General features: G+C 43.5%; 1 protein-coding gene across 7 annotated transcripts in view; it reads left to right on the top strand.

Annotated features, from left to right (window-relative positions):
* The window catches only part of IBA57 (iron-sulfur cluster assembly factor IBA57), a 79,592-nt gene that overhangs the window by 15,891 nt on the left and 43,726 nt on the right, over positions 1-19,975 (top strand). Inside the window, exons 4-5 of one of the 7 annotated variants that reach the window (XM_082379497.1) lie at positions 1,235-1,308; positions 5,315-18,514. The exons of 4 other annotated variants lie outside the window; for them this stretch is intronic. In XM_082379497.1, coding sequence (XP_082235623.1) covers positions 1,235-1,299 — 65 coding nt within the window. In that variant the 3' untranslated portion in view covers positions 1,300-1,308; positions 5,315-18,514. Of the gene's footprint in view, positions 1-1,234; positions 18,515-19,975 lie in introns of those variants that run through there. 2 more of the 7 variants (XM_082379498.1, XM_082379496.1) reach the window with 2 other exon arrangements.

Here is a 19,975-nt window from a genome sequence, read left to right on the forward strand (position 1 = left end):
TTTATTTATTTATTTAAAATTTTTATTGTAGTATAGTTGATTTGCAATGTTGTGTTAGTTTCTGCTGTACAGCAATCAGTTATACATACATCCACCCTTTTTGAGATTCTTTTTCCATATAGGTCATTACATAGTATTGAGGAGAGCTCCCTGTACTATACAGTAGGTCCTTGTTATCTATTTTATATATAGTAGTGTGTATATGTCAACCCCAGTCTCCCAATTTATCTCTCCCCCACCCCCTGCCACTTCCCCACCCTGGTAACCATAAGTCTGTTTTCTACATCTGTGACTCTATTTCTGTTTTGTAAATAAGTTCATTTGTACCATTTTTTTTTAAGATTCCGTGTATAAGCGATATCATATGATATTTGTCTTTCTCTGTCTGACTTACTTCACTCAGTATGACAATCTCTAGGTCCATCCATGTTGCTGCAAATGACATTATTTCATTCTTTTTTATGGCTGAGTAATAGTCCATTGTATATATGTACTTTTTTTTTTTTTTTAAGATTTCAACAAATTTATACAATATATATTGAGCACTAATTCCTGTACAGCTTATTCTTACTAGTTTGAATCCAGCTATTCCAATGTATTATGAACCAGTTAGCTGTCCTTGTCTTTTAAAACAAGTGTCAACTGAAATCTCAGAACAGTCACAGCAAAAGCCATGGAATAATGGAAGAATTAGATGTTTCCATCATAATTAAGACCAAGGATCCATGAGGGGCAGGAGAGAGCATTCAAGGGTAAAAATCAAGTTTTTTACCTAGGTTAGATAGTAGCTGAATTGGGATCTTAGAATCCCCAACTTTTATTTGGTGTAGTAATAAGATACAAAAAAGGCAGGGGCACCTTTTTTTCCTAAATGGAAACCTTCACCAAAAGAGGTTAGAAGACTTCAAGGCAAGTTCTTTCTCCAAAATGAGTAAATGACATCAGTTCTAATTCTTACTGAGGTTACAAACCAACCATCAGGATATTATTAACTCATGTGTAAGAGGGAAATTGGGAGGCAGGGAGAGGTAAGGCCTCAGCAGAGAAAGCAAGTTTTAAGTAGGGAGATAGCCAGCTTCTACCCTGAAGTTGTTGCTAGGTTGTAACTGAGCTGCATATATGTAGACCTGTTTCGCAGAGGAATTGAGTAGCTGAATCCTTCGTTAAACTGGTAGGCACTGTAAACTGTAGTATTTACTGTCCAGCAGAAAGGTGAAAGATGATGTCTTTACAGGGAAATCTCTTGATTCCCCCAGTTTCTACAAAGGCTGTAGCCAAGAAGCATCCAGGACTTGGTAGAATGTCAAGGTAAGGGATCCAGTGTTCAGCTGACAGCCACTTTATAAAATTATTTCACTCCCCCAAAAAGGGATTAGTGGCTGATGGAGAGAAAGCATTAAGCATGTCTGTACCAATAAACAGGTCCCCTTAGAGGTTTCTCACTGCTTTCCAAAGTCATGATTGGTTCTTCTAGTCTGAGAGATCTTGGCTGCAAGGGGTGGGGGTGACTGCCAAGGCTCTCAGGTGTTTAAGGGTTTGCATAGCTCATCCAGTGGTAATGGGGGCACATACAGCTTTTCTGATAGTACATAGTATGTATGTTTGTGCTTGGCTAAGCTTCTCCAGCAAACTTAAGCTCTTCTAGTGGTGAAAAGACCCTAGGAGGGTTCAAAAACATCACCTGTTCATTGTATGGCCCTTCCTAAAGGGCTTAGAGAATGCTTCTTCCTGACCCTAAATCAGTAGGCTGAGAAAGGAAATGGGAGTAGGGAGTCCCCACCAACCTGGGGAACTAAGACTTCTAGCTGTCTGCTCAAGGGCTGAATCCAGCCTCATTCAGTACCTTTTTTTTTTTTTTTTAGAACGTATCTTTATTTATTTATTTATTTATTTATGGCTGTGTTGGGTCTTCGTTTCTGCGCGAGGGCTTTCTCTAGTTGCGGCAAGCGGGGACCACTCTTCATCGCGGTGCGCGGGCCTCTCACTATCGCGGCCTCTCTTGTTGCGGGGCACAGGCTCCAGACGCGCAGGCTCAGTAGTTGTGGCTCACGGGCCTTGTTGGTCCACGGCATGTGGGATCTTCCCAGACCAGGGCTCGAACCCATGTCCCCTGCATTAGCAGGCAGATTCTCAACCACTGCCCCACCAGGGAAGCCCTCAGTACCTTCTGATACCTCTTAGGTGCTGTGTCTTGCATACTCAGTCTCCAGGAACTTCATAAGAAGTCTGGCTAGAGAAGAGTGAGGCTCTTTGCCTATGTCTCTGTGCCTTCAGTGAGACCATGTTTAAAACCTCCATGGGAAGGAGGGACCTCATGCTCAGGGGAAAGTGGTTTAAGGCTGTCGGAGAAGTCAAGCCAAGCAGAAAGCCATTACTTCCACCCAACGCTTTCCCTTTTCTCATAAGCTAAAATTAAGGATGGCACAAAGTCAGGCCTCAAGAGAAGACGCAGAGATGATCCACGCACCATGTCTTGCACAGAGGCTGGAATTTCCCAGCAGTTTGAAAGCCAGATGCTTTGTTGACTGCCGAGGGCAGGTCAGGAGACTGATAGCTTCCAATCCCAGCACTTAAGGAAACAACTCTTAATGACTTCAAGTTTTTTTCAGTAGCATTTGTGTTTCATTTCTCACCAGAAATGAGTTTACTGGTCCAAATTCTGTCCTAGGGAGGATCACTACTGGTCTCGTAAGCTAACGCCTTTTTGGTCTGAAGAAACACATGGATTTTAGGTTATGCAGCAACAGACTTTAGCAAAAGTTGGTTAAAGCACAGAAAGCTGGAGGGACCAGAAATGAATCCAGATGTGCTGGGGAAGAAGAGAGCCATTTCTGCCAGGACTTCTGGTGGGTGAAACAGAGGCACGCAGCTCAGGGGGATGGGCGGGCTACAGGAAGAAGGGTGAAACTGTTTAGGTTCTCAGAGGAAGGGAGGAAGATATGGTCCAAATTCCAGAAAGTCCTCTCTTCATCAGTTACTATCATCACCCCAAGATCACTGAAACAGGGACTTGCCTGTGTGATCTGTACCAGTTCCCACTGGCCTCGGCCTCTGCCAGACACAAGGTGCACCTCTGAAGCAAGACAGGCATGCCCAGAGGTGACACAGCATCTTTGCTTGCCCTGGTCTTGGGAACACTGCAGATTTTCTTGTTAGCCTGCCCCTCTATAAGCTGGCTAACTGTGGGCCCAGACATCTCGAGCTATGTCCCTGTAAAGCACTGAAGAAGCTAGTAGAAGCCCTCAGGATCAGAAGACATGCACAGCTCAGATCACGTACTGCCGGCAGATGGGACACTGGTTCATGCACTTGCCACACTTGGTACAGGTGACCATGTGGCTGCACTCCAGCAGAACACAGTTGATGGGCGAGTCCATGCAGATCCGACACAGTTTCTCCTCCAGGGTGGATGGCACTGCTCCCCTGTCCCCCTGTTTTGGTCTTCAGCACCACTCACCAGCCGCTGGAGTCCCTTCTGACTCTTGTACAGCCACGTCACCATCAGCTCCCACTTCTCACAGCAGCCCTTGTAGTTGATGAAGTTGTGAGCCAGGATCTCTTTGAGATGCCGCACAGTTAGACCTTCAATGTCCTCCGGTTGGTCAGGTCAGACAGAGAGGCCCTCCAGCTTCAGTTGTCCTCTGAGTCGACGGACTGCGGCCACCCTCAGTAGGTGCTCTGGCTGTGCTCTCCAGGTAGACGGGTTCCTCTTGGTCCTGAGACACATGGCCATTGGCCTTCCTGGCCATGCTTGTGCAGTGGGCCTCACAGGCCTTGCAGCTTGGTTCCGAGACCGTGGGGGAAGGGAAGGAGCTGTACCCAGGGTTAGAATAAGCCTGTATCCTGGCTTCATGGGGTGGTGGGGCCGCCTCAGGCTGTCCATCCAGGCAGAACCAGTTGCATCAGGTTGCCCACATGATAAAATCTGGGAGGGGAGGGGAAGGGAGAGGCCGGATCCTGCCCATGTACACCTCAGGCAGGGGAGCTGTGGGCTGTGCCCTGGTGGCATCGGGGCTGAGGGGCGGTTGCGACATCCTCACGGCAGCCCCAGGAGTTTGTCATACAACATCTTTATCCATTCATCTGTTGATGGACATTTAGGTTGCTTCCATGTCCTGGCTATGGTAAATAGTGCTGCAGTGAACACTGGGGTGCATGTATCATTTCAAATTATGTTTTTCTCTGGATATATGCCCAGGAGTGGGATTACTGGGTCATATGGTAGTTCTATTTTTAGTTTTTTAAGGAACCTCCATAGTGTTCTCCATAGTGCCTATACCAATTTACATTACATTCCCACCAACAGTGTAGGAGGGTTCCCTTCTCTCCACACCCTCTCCAGCACTTATTGTTTGTAGATTTTTTGATGATGGCCATTCTGACCGGTGTGAGGTGATATCTCATTGTAGTTTTGATTTGCATTTCTTTAATAACTAGCAATGTTGAGCATATTTTCATGTGCTTTTTGGCCATCTGTATGTCATTCTTGGAGAAATGTCTATTTAGATCTTCCACCCATTTTTTGATTATGTTGTTTGTTTTTTTCATATTGTGCTACCTGGGCTGTTTGTATATTTTGGAGATTAATCCCTGGTCAGTCACTTTCTTTGCAAATATTTTCTCCCATTCTAAGGGTTGTCTTTTCGTTTTGTTTATGGTTTCCTTTGCTGTGCAAAAGCTTTTAAGTTTAATTAGTATTTAAGTTTAATTGTTTATTTTTGTTTTCATTTTCATTACTCTTAAGAGGTGGATCAAAGAAGATCTTGCTGCTATTTATGTCAGAGAGTGTTCTGCCTATGTTTTCCTCTAAGAGTTTTATAGTATCTGGCCTTACACTTAGGTCTTTAATCCATTTTGAGTTTATTTTTGTGTGTGGTGTTAGGGAGTGTTCTAATTTCATTCTTTTACATGTAGCTGTCCAGTTTTCCCAGCACCACGAACAAAAGAGACTTCCTTTTCTCCATTGTATATTCGTGCCTCCTTTGCCATAGATTAAGTGACCATAGGTGCGTGGGTTTATCTCTGGACTTTCTATCCTGTTCCATTGATCTATACTTCTGTTTTTGTGCCAGTACTGTACTTTGTGTTTGTTTGTTTTTTGTTTTGTGTTTGTTTTTGGCTGTGCCACGTGGCATGTGGGATCTTAGTTTCCCAACCAGGGACTGAACTGGTGCCCCCTGCAGTGGAAGTGCAGAGTCCTAACCACTGGACTGCCAGGGAATTCCCAGTACCATACTGTTTTGATTACTGTAGCTTTGTGTATAGTCTGATGTCAGGGAGCCTGATTCCTCCAGCTCTGTTTTTCTTTCTCAAGATTGCTTTGGGGCTTCCCTGGTGGCGCAGTGGTTGAGAATCTGCCTGCTAATGCAGGGGACACAGGTTCGAGCTCTGGTCTGGGAAGATCCCACATGCCGCGGAGCACCTAGGCCCGTGAGCCACAACTACTGAGCCTGCGTGTCTGGAGCCTGTGCTCCGTAACGAGAGAGGCCACGATAGTGAGAGGCCCGCGCACCGCGATGAAGAGTGACCCCCGCTCGCTGCAACTAGAGGAAGCCCTCGCACAGAAACGAAGACCCAACACAGTCAAAAATAAATAAATAAATAAATAAATTAATTAAAAAAAAAAAAGATTGCTTTGGCTATTTGGGGTCTTTTGTGTTTCCATACAAATTGTAAACGTTTTGGTTATAATTCTGTGAAAAATGCCATTGGTAGTTTGATAGGGATTGCATTGAATCTGTAGATTGCTTTGGGTAGTGTTTTCATTTTGACAATATTGATTCTTCCAATCCAAGAACGTGGTATATCTCTCCATCTGTTTATGTCATCTTTGACTTCTTTCATCAGTATCTTCAGTATCTTACAGTTTTCTGAGTACAGATCTTTTGCCTCCTTAGATAGGTTTATTCCTAGGTATTTTATTCTTTTTGATGTGATGGTAAATGGGATTGTTTCCTTAATTTCTTTTTCTGATCTTTCATTCTTAGTGTTTAGGAATGCAAGTGATTTCTGTGTATTAATTTTGTATCCTGCAACTTTACCAAATTCATTGATGAGTTCTAGTAGTTTTCTGGTGGCATCTTTAGGATTTTCTATGTATAGTACCGTGTGATCTGCAAAGAGTGACAGTTTTACTTCTTCTTTTCCAATTAGGATTCCTTTTATTTCTTTTTCTTCTCTGATTGCCATGGCTAGGACTTCCAAAATTATGTTGAGTAAAAGTGGCAAGAGTGGACATCCTTGTCTTGTTCCTGAACTTAGAGGAAATGCTTTCAGCTTTTCACCATTGAGAATGATGTTTGCTGTGGGTCTGTCATATATGGCCTTTATTATGTTGAAGTAGGTTCCCTCCATGCTCACTTTCTCGAGAGTTTTTTTTTTTAATATTTATTTATTTATTTATTTAGGTTGTGCTGGGTCTTAGTTGCAGCACACAGGCTTTTTAGTTGTGACATTCAGACTCTTAGTTGTGTCATGCATGCGGGACCTAGTTCCCTGACCAGGGATCAAACCTGGGCCCCCTGCATTGGGAGCGCAGAGTCTTACCCACTGGACTACCAGGGAAGTCCCATCTGGAGAATTTTTATCATAAATGGGTGTTGAATTTTGTCAAAAGCTTTTTTTCTGCATCTATTGAGATGATCATATGGTTTTTATTCTTCAGTTTGTTGATGTGGTGTATCACATTGATTGATTTGCATATGATTGAAGAATCCTTGCAACCCTGTGATAAATCACACTTGATCGTGGTGTATGATCCTTTTAATGTGTTGTTGGATTTGGTTTGCTAGTATTTTGTTGAGGATTTTTGCGTCTTTGTTCATCAGTGATATCAGCCTGTAATTTTCTTTTATTGTGGTATCTTTGTGTGGTTTTGGTATCAGGGTGATGGTGGCCTTGTAGAATGAGCTTGGGAGTGTTCCTTTCTCTGCAATTTTTTGGAAGAGTTTCAGAAGGATAGGTGTTAACTCTCCTCTAAATGTTTGATAGAATTCACCTGTGAAGCCATCAGTTCCTGGACTTTTGTTTGTTGGGAGTTTTTATATCACATTTTCAATTTAGTACTTGTGATTGGTCTGTTTATATTTCTTCCTGGTTCACTTTTGGGAGATTGTACCTTTCTAAGAATTTGTCCATTTCTTCCAGGTTTTCTATTTTATTGGTGTATAGTTGCAAGTCTCTTTGGATCCTTTGTATTTCTGTGGTGTCCATTGTAACTTCTCCATTTTCATTTCTAATGCTATCGATTTGAGTCCTCTCCCTTTTTTTCTTGTTGAGTCTGGCTAAAGGTTTATCTATTTTGTTTATCTTCTCAAAGAACCAGCTTTTAGTTTCATTGATCTTTGCTATTGTTTTCTTTGTCTCTGTTTCATTTATTTCTGCTCTTATCTTTATGATTTTCTTCCTTCTACTAACTCTGGGTTTTGTTTGTTCTTCTTTCTCTAGTTGCTTTAGGTGTAAGGTTAGGTTTTTTATTTTCTTGTTTCCTGAGGTAAGATTGTATTCCTATAAACTTACCCCTTAGAACTGCTTTTGCTGCATCCCATAGGTTTTGGATCACTGTGTTTTTATTTTGAGTGGAAGGTGCTGGGACTTGGTTTTGGGTAAACTAGATACATTGAGATGCTTTCCCTGTGCACACCAGATAAAAGATGTTAGCAGAGTTTCTCAGTTTGCTGGACTGACAAGAAGGGAAGAGGCCTCAGAGGCCTGGAACAGTGATGGAGCTCCAAGTCCAGAGGAGATTGGGCCCTGGTGACTCTGAGCTGTGGTCTGCAGACCCAGGGCAAAAAGCAGACAGGCCTGTCCCTGTGAGGTGTGTGAGCAGTGCCCACAGAGCTGGGATGGAATGACTGAGTGACAAAGGAGCCATCCTGGTGTTGGGGTGGCAGCAGTATCCCCTCCAAGAACCTGCAGCCAGATGCAGCCAGGAGTCACTCCAGGAGGAGGTGGGGAGAGTGGAGCTGGGGGTGGGGAGCTACTGGGAGCCTGAGGGGAAGATGGGACACAGAGAGGGACTGGGAAATTGAAGGTGACTGAGACATGGGGGGCTCTGAGGGCTTGGCCAGCCCAGTGAGGCGAGGCTCCCCTCAGGGAAGGACACAGCCAGGCAGCTCTGACCCCTTCCCATTCCCCCAAACTGAGAGCAGGTGGTCAGGCTGGGTGGGCAGCACCATTCTGAGGTTCAGTCTCCTGGAGTGAACAAAATTAAGAAGGCAGGACATCCACTGGACCAGAATGGAGTAGGTCTTCATGACATATAAATAAAGGACACAGAGGCCCATGTACTGATGGTGCTGCCAGTATCTGTGCTGTGAATTAAAAAGCGCTCAGGGTGGGACTTCCCGGGTGGTCCAGTGGGTAGGACTCCGCACTCCCAATGCAGGAGGCCTGGGTTCAATCCCTGTTCGGGGAACTAGATCCCGTGTGCATGCCACAGCTAAGAGTTTGCATGCTGCAGTGAAGATCCCACGTGCCGCAACTGAGACCCGGGGAAGCCAAAAACAAAAACAAAAAAATCTTTAAAAGAATATAGTATATTAAAAAACCACTCAGGGCTTCTCACCGTCTGTGGACGCCCAGAGTCAGGAGCCAAGTGTCTTCTCTGGGCAGTGGTATTTATGGAACATCAGTCCCTTGGCCTGAGCATGAGCCGCTGTGCCGACATGTGACCTTATGTGGGAGCCATAAAGTAAATGAGAAAGGAGGTGGTCAATGGTGTTTTAAGTGTGGGCAGCTTCCGAGTGAAATGCTGCTTGGAGATCATGTGTCCTGTAAATGTCTTCAGGGTTCTCCAGGTTACTGTGACCTTAAAATATTTGGTTCAGATCCAAAGAAATGCACATTCCGTGTTTTACCTCAGTGCTTTTAAAAGGAGACTGCCATATGACAGAAGTACTTCTTTTCTTGGACAACCAAGTCAGTTTTCACAGAAACACTGGAGCTTGCAGGAAGCTCTGACTTTCAGGAGCTCTAAAGCCAGCCTTCTTGTGCACATGACCCAGAGGGGGATCAGTCAGTGTTTAATCTTTACATTTGCTTCCTATTTCATAAACACTGATCACTGTGAGAACTGGTGCAGATACTAGGGAAGGTTTTTGCTGATTTTCCTATCTGCTTTAGTTTGTTTTGTAGAAAGTATGTCATAGTTAAAAAAAAAAAAAAAAAGGTAGCACTGGGTGGTAGTATTTCTAGAAGCCTGGCAAATGCAAGTGTAAACCTTTCTTTACAAACCCTTGTCCAACTCAAGTTTTACAGAGAATAAGTTCTAAGGAATATACCTTTGTTGTTAAAAACCCAAAAAACCCAGAAACACTAATTTAACCCCAAAAGAAACATGAGTCAGCAGAAAAATCATAGAATCAAACCTACAAATTTTCAGATATTGGAGTAACCAGGCATATAAAATAAGTATATTTAGTATTTTTAAAGGAATAAAGTAAGGCATTTAAATGTTAGTAAGAAGCAAGAGACTATAAAGACGATTAAACAGGTCATAAACAGATCAAAGATAACTTGTAGAAATAAAAATATTATCTTTAAAAAAAATCCATGGGTGTATTTTCTGAAGAATTGGGAAATATGAAAAAGAGTAAGAGATGGGAGAAGGGAGAGAAGATTTAGTATAATAACATAGTTATCTAAGTGGAATTACAGAAGGAGAGAAAAGAACATGGGGCAGAGGAAAGAGATAATGGCTGAGAATTTTCCAGAATTGATGGAAGTTGTCACTTCTTAGGCTCAGGAAACCCAGTGGGTCTGTAGCTCTACCTTGTCACATCTTAATGAAAGTCCATAATCCCAAAGACAGAGGGAAGATCTTGAAAGTAGATAGAGAGAAAAATCTTAAAAAAAAAAATTGGTTTATCAAAAGCCACAGGGGAAGCCAGAAGGAAAGTGAGTAATGCCTTCAGTGTACTGAGAGAAAAATAACTATCAGCCTAGAATTGTATACCCAAAACTGTCATTCATGAATGAGGTGAAATAAGACATTTTCATCTGAGATAATTGTGATTTTCAGTAAGAAATATATATTTGGTCTTGTCCTTAATCCTGGCACAGAGCTCCTAAAATTCTTGGAATTTCCTAAGTAATGAGAGTGATAGAGGTGTGTTAATATTTATAACAAGCTTCTGTCAACCACACCAGACTTTATGTTAATGAGGTGACTTTTAGAAAGCCTTCAAGGATGGGGGCTGGTTGCTAGAGGAATCAACCATGTGATTAGAGGGTTAGAACTTTCAATCCCACTCGCTGACCTCTGGGAAGGGGAGAGGGGCTGGAGCTTGAATCAGTCACCAAAAGCCAATGATTTAATCAATCATACCTCTGTAATGAAGCCTCCATAAAACCCCAAAAAGATGGGGTTTGAAGAGTGTCCAGGTCAGTGAATACACGGAGATTTGGGGAGAGTGGCATGCCCAGAGAGGGCATGGACGCTCCATGCCCCTTCCCACATACCTTGCCCTTTGCATCTCTTCCATTTGGCTGTTCCTGAGTTATATCCTTTAATAGTAAACCAGTAATCTACTAAGTAAAATGTTTCTCTCTATTCTGTGAGCCGCTCTAGCAAATTAATCGAACCCAAGGAGGGTTGTAAAAACCTATCTATAGCCAGTTGGTCAGAAGCACAGGTGATAACGTAGACTTGTGATTGCTGTCTGAAGTGGTGAGGGGGCAGTCTTGGGGGACTGAGCCCTTAACCTGTGGGCTCTGATGCTATCTCCAGGTAGATAGTGTCAGAATTGGGTTGAATTGTGGGATACCCAGGTGGTATTGGAGACTCGCCTGGTGTGGGGAGAGAACCTACACATCGGAATTGGGTGCAGAATTGTACAAACAAACAAAAAGTTTAGAATTTAAATATTCTCAAGGATGACTTTAAGGCAGATGGAAAGTCCCATAGAAGAAATCCCATAAGGGAGAATATGAAATGCAAGATTAGAATGAATGTGGGTGGGGGGGAAGGTAAATATGTGGATAAATCTAAAATGCTGAATCTGAAAGTTGATATTTATAATGCCTAATTTGGGAGTGAGTTTATGCCAATGCGGTGGCACAGGGTGGGCCCATAGATGGCCTTAGAATGGGGCCAGTCACCATGAAGACCAAGTGATGAGAGGGTGGGAACTTTCATTCACACCCCAACCTCCAGGGAGGGAAGGGGTCTGGAGATTGAGCTCCATAAAAACTCTGGAACAAGATTTGATGAACTTCCAGGCCAGTGAGCCCTCGGAGGTGCTGGAAGGGTGGTGCCTGGAGAGATCATGTGCGCTCCATGAATTGAACCCCCATACCTTGCCCTATGTATCTCTTCCATTTGGCTGTTTCTGAGTTATATCCGGAACTCAGGTCATAAACCAGTAAACCTAAGTAAAGTGTTTCCTGAGTTCTGAGTCACTCTAGCAAATTAATCGAATCTGAGGAGGGGGTCATGGGAACCTCTGAATTTGTAGCCAAGCTGGACAGAAGTGTTGGTGGCCTGGGCACCTCATGGCAATTGGCATTTGAAGTGGGGGCCGTCTTGTGGGCTGAGTCCTTGAACCTGTGGGGTCTGACCGCTAACTCAGGAACTTAGTCTCAGAATTGGGTTGAACTGTTGGACACCTGGTTGGAGTCAGAGAATTGGAGAGTTGGTTGTTGGAAAAGGCACTACATATTTGATGTCAGAGAAAAAAAACACAGAAACCTCTCTCGTTAATTGGCAAATCAACAAGTCATTAAAACAAGATGATAATAACAGAATCAATAAGCTTGACCTAAAGCATCTATCAACCATTGCACTCAGTGATTGAAGAGTACACATTCCTATTAAAAACACATGGAACATGTCCTTGTTCTCAACCCTAAAGTTTCCACAACTTTCAAAGAATTGTCTTCATAGAGACCATATCCTTTGACCAAATTTTTCCTAAAAAGATACCAATAAAAAGATAACTAAAAATTCTTCATCACTTGAAAGTTAAGTAAAGCACATCTAAATACTTCATGGGTCAAAGAAAAGAGTCATCACAAATTATCAGCTACTCAGAAATGAAATGACAATGAAAATACAACAAAATTTGGTTGTAGGTTTATATTAGGGGTAACTTTATAGCTTTAGTCATATTATTTAAAAAGATGAAAAGTTTAAACAGTTGTGCCTCTGACTTAAGAAGTTAGCAAAGTAACAACATAATAGATCAAAGTAAATAATAAACAGAAATTAAAGAAGTAAAAAACTGAAAAGCAGAGGAGCAACAAAACCAAGCATTTTTAATTAACAGGGCAATAGGAGTGGGAAGAGAATCCTGGGGGCTGCATGGGAGGCAGGGGGGCCAGGTCTGCACTCTCCTTTTGCCCAGCCTTTTCTGGAAAAAACCCCTCTCTTCCCACCGTACTGCTGTGTTTCCTTGCCGTGCTCCCCTTTCCACCTGGTGTTGCAGGTAACTTGATCTTCCAGAAGCTCTCATTTAAAAATATGTATTTACTTTGTCCCATTTTCTTCCGGGTTTATCTCTGTGTTGCTTCTGTGTAGTTGAGGTCGTTCTATGTTTAATATGTCAGTTTTGCGTCTGTATTTTTTTCCCCACATTTCATGAGCACTTATCCCTCTGTCATCAACATGGATGTTTTTTGTGGCTTCCAGTATTTGGATATCGCTTGGTTCACTCAACTAGGCCACAGACGGACATTCGATATGTTTTCTTTGTGCTTTCTCTCTCTTTTTTAGATGATAATGTTTTGATACACATCTTCCAGATACGTCTTGTGGGATGATTTCCTCTTGACTCTTTGTATTTCAGATTTAATGGTTCACTATGGGCATGGGCAGAATGCTAAACACCTAGTGGGTGGCACTCAGCCAGTTGTGCTGTGTTCTTTTCTTGGCACTGGTTCCAGGAGTATTTATAAATAGATTTGAGAAAAATTATCGAGTGGGAAAGCTGAGACTGAGTGGGATGGAGACCCCATTGTAAGAGGTCTGTACCAAGAGCTTGTACCTGATGCCCCCAGCATATCTGAGTGGAGGCTGGTGGATGCTGATCCCTCCTCCCCTTTTTGTGTTTAGACATGCTTTCTCCAACATTTTATTATGAAAAAATCTAACACAGAAAGTGAGAGGGTTTTTTTAAACATATTTATTGGAGTATAATTGCTTTACAATGGTGTGTTAGTTTCTGCTGTATCACAAAGTGAATCAGCTATACGTATACATATAACACCATATCCCCTCCCTCTTGGATCTCCCTCCCACCCTCCCTATCCCACCCCTCTAGGTCGTCACAAAGCACCGAGCTGATCTCCCTGTGCTATGTGGCTGCTTCCCACTAGCTATCTATTTTACATTTGGTAGTGTATGTATGTCCATGCCACTCTCTCACTTCGTCCCAGCTTACCCATCCTCCTCCCTGTGTCCTAAAGTCCATTCTCTACAACTGCGTCTTTATTCCTGTCCTGCCCCTAGGTTCTTCAGAACCTTTTTTTTTTTCGATTCCATATATATGTGTTAGTATACGGTATTTGTTTTTCTCTTTCTGACTTACTTCTCTCTGTATGACAGACTCTAGGTCCATCCACCTCACTACAAATAACTCAGTTTTGTTTCCTTTTATTGCTGAGTAATATTGCATTGTATATATGTGCCACATCTTCTTTATCCATTTATCTGTCGACGGACACTTAGGTTGCGTCCATGTCCTGGCTATTGTAAATAGTGCTGCAATGAACATTGTGGTACATGACTCTTTTTGAATTATGGTTTTCTCAGGGTATATGCCCAGTAGTGGGATTGTTGGGTCGTATGGTAGTTCTATTTTTATTTTTTTTAATTTTATTTATTTATTTTTAAACATCTTTATTGGAGTATAATTGCTTTACAATGGTGTGTTAGTTTCCGCTTTATAACAAAGTGAATCAGTTATACATATACATATGTTCCCATATCTCTTCCCTCTTGCGTCTCCCTCCCTCCCACCCTCCCTATCCCACCCCTCTAGGTGGTCACAAACCACCGAGCTGATCTCCCTGTGCTATGCGGCTGCTTCCCACTAGCTATCTATTTTACGTTTGGTAGTGTATATATGTCCATGCCACTCTCTCACTTTGTCCCAGCTTACCCTTCCCCCTCCCCATATCCTCAAGTCCATTCTCTAGTAGGTCTGTGTCTTTATTCCCGTCTTACCCCTAGGTTCTTCATGACCTTTTTTTTTTTTTTTCTTAGATTCCATCTATATGTGTTAGCATACGGTATTTGTTTTTCTCTTTCTGACTTACTTCACTCTGTATGACAGACTCTAGGTCCATCCACCTCACTACAAATAACTCAATTTCGTTTCTTTTTATGGCTGAGGAATATTCCATTGTATATATGTGCCACATGTTCTTTATCCATTCCTCTGTTGATGGACACTTAGGTTGCTTCCATATCCTGGCTATTGTAAATAGACCTGCAATGAACATTTTGGTACATGACTCTTTGAATTGTGGTGTTCTCAGTGTATATGCCCAGTAGTGGGATTGCTGGGTTGTATGGTAATTCTATTTTTAGTTTTTTAAGGAACCTCCATACTGTTCTCCATAGTGGCTGTATCAATTTACATTCCCACCAACAGTGCAAGAGTGTTCCCTTTTCTCCACACCCTCTCCAGCATTTATTGTTTGTAGATTTTTTGATGATGGCCATTCTGACCGGTGTGAGATGGTATCTCATTGTAGTTTTGATTTGCATTTCTCTAATGATTAATGATGTTGAGCATTCTTTCATGTGTTTGTTGGCAATCTGTATATCTTCTTTGGAGAAATGTCTATTTAGGTCTTCTGCCCATTTTTGGATTGGGTTGTTTGTTTTTATGTTATTGAGCTGCATGAGCTGCTTGTAAATTTTGAAGATTAATCCTTTGTCAGTTGCTTCATTTGCAAATATTTTCTCCCATTCTGAGGGTTGTCTTTTGGTCTTGTTTATGGTTTCCTTTGCTGTGCAAAAGCTTTTAAGTTTCTTTAGGTCCCATTTGTTTATTTTTGTTTTTATTTCCATTTCTCTAGGAGGGGGGTCAAAAAGGATCTTGCTGTGATTTATGTCATAGAATGTTCTGCCTATGTTTTCCTCTAAGAGTTTGATAGTGTCTGGCCTTCCATTTAGGTCTTTAATCCATTTTGAGTTTATTTTTGTGTATGGTGTTAGGGAATGTTCTAATTTCATTCTTTTACCTGTAGCTGTGCAGTTTTCCCAGCACCTAGAAAGTGAGAGTTTTGCAGTAAACACTCCTTGGACATGCCCAATTTGCAATGAGCTTCTGCTGTCCTTTTTCCTTTGGGTATCAATCCCCCACCCTAATCCTCTAGCCACCCCCCCACCCCTTGGCCTTTCTTAATTTTTGATGCATTTCCAAGCAAGTGGCCAACCTCAGCCACACCCATCCCTAGCGCCTTCATCAACATCATTTATGGTTCTTTTTTTTTTCCCTCTTGGAGGTAAAATTAGCATATGGTGAAATGCACAAATCCTGCTGTTTGATGAATTCTGAAAAATGCATACAATTGTGGTAGCTCTCTCCTGCCCCTTCCCAGTCAGGCTTTATGCCCCAACCATCACAGGTGTGCTGAACCTGCTCTAAAGCTTCATGTCGGTGGAATCACATGATGCTGCACTTCCAAGGGAGGTTTTGTTCTCTGCACATTTTTGAGCCTCCCCCATGATGCATGTGTCCCTGGTGCAGTCCTTTTTTTGCTGAGTAGTGCTGGTTGAGTGGACAGACCACAGTTAGCTTCTCAATCTCCTATCGAGGGACCCCCAGGATATTTGCAGTTTGGGCTGTTATGGGGAAAGCAGCAGTGAGCATACGGACCATGACCAGACCATTTGTAAAAATAGAAATCTGACCTACAACCACTGGCCACCTGCCCAAGAAACCAACCCACCATCTCCAGTAGCCAGCCTGTTATAGTCAGACTTGCAGGACGTCAGCCTGCTATCTCTAGCAACAGTCCAGGCAGCCAAACAACAACCCCTGCAATTAGCCATCAGCCCCAAACTACAGGACTTGATCAATAACTGATGCTTCCCTATCTTCTGTCCTGCTTCCAACTTGGAACCAACCAGAAAAAGCCAAATATGCTCCCTAACCCGTCCCACGGGACACCCCACTTCTTGTCAGCCGTTCCAGCTCCTCAGGCCCACAGCCTCCGTTGGCACACCAGGGCCTTCCCTTTTCCCACAGGGAAGCTCTGCCACCCCTGACTGCCCCTCACTCCCTTGCTGCAGCGAGCTGTGAGCAGATAGCCTCTGTCCGTTCTCTGCTCCGGCCATCTCCATTCATTCCCACACTCGAACAAGCCCTTTGTGGACACAGGCTTTCAACTCGCCAAGTCATCGCCTCGGGCGGGGTCTGTGGGCCACACATAGGAGGAAGCTGCCTGCATTCTCCCACAGTGACCAGTCCGTTTTACACTCCCACCAACAGCTAGTGCATGCCAACATTTGGTGCTGTCAGTCTTTCTAATTCCATCTGGAGATTTGGTGTTTACATTTCAAACATCTTGGGCAGATGCCTGGCTGTGCTGAGGGGAAGCCGGGGGAACATTCCACTCTTCAACCCTGGGGGGAGCCCCCTTGCACTCTCTGTGATCTGGGCACTTAGCTAACTCAGTGTCCTTGTCTTCAGTTTCTTTTCAAATGATATTGATTCAGTTTGGTCACATTAGTGTTTGTGGGAAAAATGAATTACTTCTGAATAAATTTTATTCAGAAATCTCTCAAAATAAGAAGTTCGTCAGGGAAATGAATGACAGCAGGGACCCTGCTGATGAAAAATCTGGAGATTGCTGAGTTCTGATCTACATTTCACTCATTCATTCCTCTATTCATTCAACAAATTATTGAGTGCCTACAAACCATAAAAGTAAAATACAAAATATACTGGATTGCCGTAGCTCTGTGGTCAAGAATAAAGCAGAGAATGGGATGGGGTGTGTGCGGAGATGGGGTGAATTGGGGGGATGGGCTGTCTGTTGGTGGGGATGGGTTATGTGGTGGGGACCAGGCCATTGGCGGGATGGGGCATGAGCAGGTATGGAGTGCACTGGGGGGACTGGGCTTGTTTGGGGTTAGGGTGCGGGTGGAGATGGAGCAGGGTTGGGGCAATTAAGGGACAGGGTGGGTGCAGAGTCGGGACATGTTGGGGGGACAGAGCAAGTGTGGGGATGGTGCACATTGGGGGATGGAGTGTGTGTGGGGTCAGGGAGCATTGGGGGGACAAGGAGGGGGTGGGGTTGGCATGCATGCGGAGACTAGGCGCATTGGGGGATAGGGCAAGGTCAGGGTGCATTGGAGGAATGGGGCATGTGTGAAGTCAGGGTGCATGCGGAGACTGGGTGCACTGGGGGCATGGGACAGGGTTGGGGTGCATGGGGGGAATGGAGCACATTGGGGGACTGGGCACATGAAGGATAGAGGTTGGGGGGCATATGTGCTGAGTGTGTCCAGACAGCGGACACAGCAAGGAAAGGCCTTGAGACTACTGCATGTCTGGAATATCCTTCAAATAGTTGAGGCCAGTGCATCTTGGGGCAGGATTACAGGAGGCCACATCAGGCAGAGCCCGCGAGGGGTTTGCACAGGGCCTGGCACTATCCTGGGGCAGAGTGGGGATTGAAGGAGAGCCCCTGCCCCTGGGGTGATGGGTGAGGGGGTGCCAGCAGAGTGGGCAGAACTGGGTTTATCTTAAAGCACACGGGGCTTGTAGGAATTGTGGGGTGCTGCAGTGGCTGTCCTCATGGGGGTAGGGGTTCAGTAGGGGTGGGTGTGGGGTGGCCTGGAGGTTGTGGGCACAGAGGGGGTACCACCGAGAGGGTGCAGACTGACACAGGAGCATCAGGGGACAGGGCTGCTCGCAGACACACCTGGCCCGGGGCCTTGATTGAGTTTGTGCGGCCTCTCCTGATCTACTCCAGATACCCCATCACCTTGTGTTGGTCTGTTTTGTTTAATGGGTATTTTTACGGAGATCATTGCCATTGTAAGACATAATATAGAGAGGTGCCAGTACCCTTTACCCAGTTCCTCCCCATGGTAACTTTTAGCAAAAATGTGCTACAATATCACACCAGGATATTGACTCTGATACCATCCACTGGCCTTATTCAGATCTCACCGTTTTCCTTGTGCTCATTTGTGTACATGTGTTGACTTCTGTCTCAACTAGAGTCAAGGTACAGAACACCTCTATCCCATATTGACCTGTCCCTAACCCCTGGTCACCACCAATCTATCCTTCATTTCTAAAATTCTGTCGTTTCAAAAATGTTATGTAAATGACATCCTATAGTAACCTCTATGTGTTGACTTTTTCCACTCAACATAACTCCCTGGAGATCTGTCCAGGTTGCTGCTGTGTCAATAGTTGATTCCTTTTTGTGGCTCAGTCCAACTCCATGGTATGAATTACCACAGTCTGTTCAACCATCCACCTGTTCAAGGACATTTGTGTTGTCTCCAGTTTGGAGTGATTACAAATAAAGCTGCTATAAACATTCATATTACCGGTTTCATGTTTTATTTCTCAAGTTTTATTTCTCTGGGATAAATGCCCAGGAGAGAGCAATGGCTGGGTCATATGTTAGTTTCATGTTTAGTTTTATAAGGAACTGCCAACTCTTCCAGAGCGGCTATATCACGTTACACTCCTACCAGCAATGTACCAGAGATGCAGTTTCTCTGCATTCTTGTTGGCATTTGGGGTTTTCACTGTTCATAATTTTCTGATAGGCATGCAAAGGTATCTCACGATAGTTTTACTTTGAGTCTCCTTGATGGCTAATGGTGTTGAACCTCCTTTCATGTACTTATTTGCCATCCTCTTTGGTGACATGTCTTTTCATGAATTTTGCCCCTTTTCTAATTGGGTTGTTTGATTTTTACTGTTGAGTATATATTTCGATACCAGTCCTTTGTCGGATGTGGTGGATTCTCATTATTTGCTGGAGTTATATTCCATAACTTCCCTGCAAACACTGAATTAGTGAATATTGAACCACTGCTCCTGTGGAAAGAATGGAGTTAGGTTCCCGCCAGCCTCTGGTTACATTTTTATCAACTGATCAACAGATACCTTTATTTGATATGTATTTCTGTTTAAAGACACCTATCTATTGCTGGTTCATTAACATTAAACTCACGGCCAACAGCACTATAACTTATACCTGAATGAAGCCCATCTAATGTATTTCCTCCATAAGGCATGTCACAGCCTTCTTGTGCTCAGGAACACTAGACAACACTTCAGCTCTATGCTTGGGGGCCATTTTAAACAGTGAAATCCACAAAAAGTACAAAAATTCAAAAAATGTGGTAATAAATCAACTATGAAAAGGACATTTGTTTACAGTCTGAGAGCTGGGACACAAAGACAGAGTACACGCCTTGTTCCACCTCAGCTGGGAACGTGAGCATTGGGAGAGTCGAGTTTTCACTGCTCTGGGCATGTCTGCAAGGACTGCGAAAGCACCTCGAGTATTGATTTTGGGGTCACAAATAAACTTAGGGAGTAGGTGAATTTGAAAATAGAGACACCAAGGGTAATGAGGATTGAATGTGGTTTGAAATACAGTTGTCCCTTGGTCCTGGGGGGCTTGATTCCAGGACCTCCTTGAATACCAAAATCCAAGGATGCTCAAGTTCCTTATACGAAATGGTGTAGTATTTGTGTATAACTTATGCACATCCTCCTGTATACTTTATTAAAATTTTTTTTCACTGAGGTATAGTTGATTTACAATATTATATTAGTTTCAGGTGTACAACATAGTGATTCAAAATTTCTATAGATTATACTCCGTTTAAAGTTATTATAAAATATTGGCTGTATTCCCTGTGCTGTACAACAGCAGTCCCCAACATTTTTGGCACCAGGGACTGGTTTCGTGGAAGACAATTTTTCCACGGACCGGGGTGGGGGGATGGTTTTGGGAAGATTCAAGTGCATTACATTTATTGTGC

The sequence above is a fragment of the Balaenoptera borealis genome (assembly GCF_965194805.1).
Source record: "Balaenoptera borealis genome assembly, chromosome: 2".
NCBI classification, from domain to species: domain Eukaryota; kingdom Metazoa; phylum Chordata; class Mammalia; order Artiodactyla; family Balaenopteridae; genus Balaenoptera; species Balaenoptera borealis.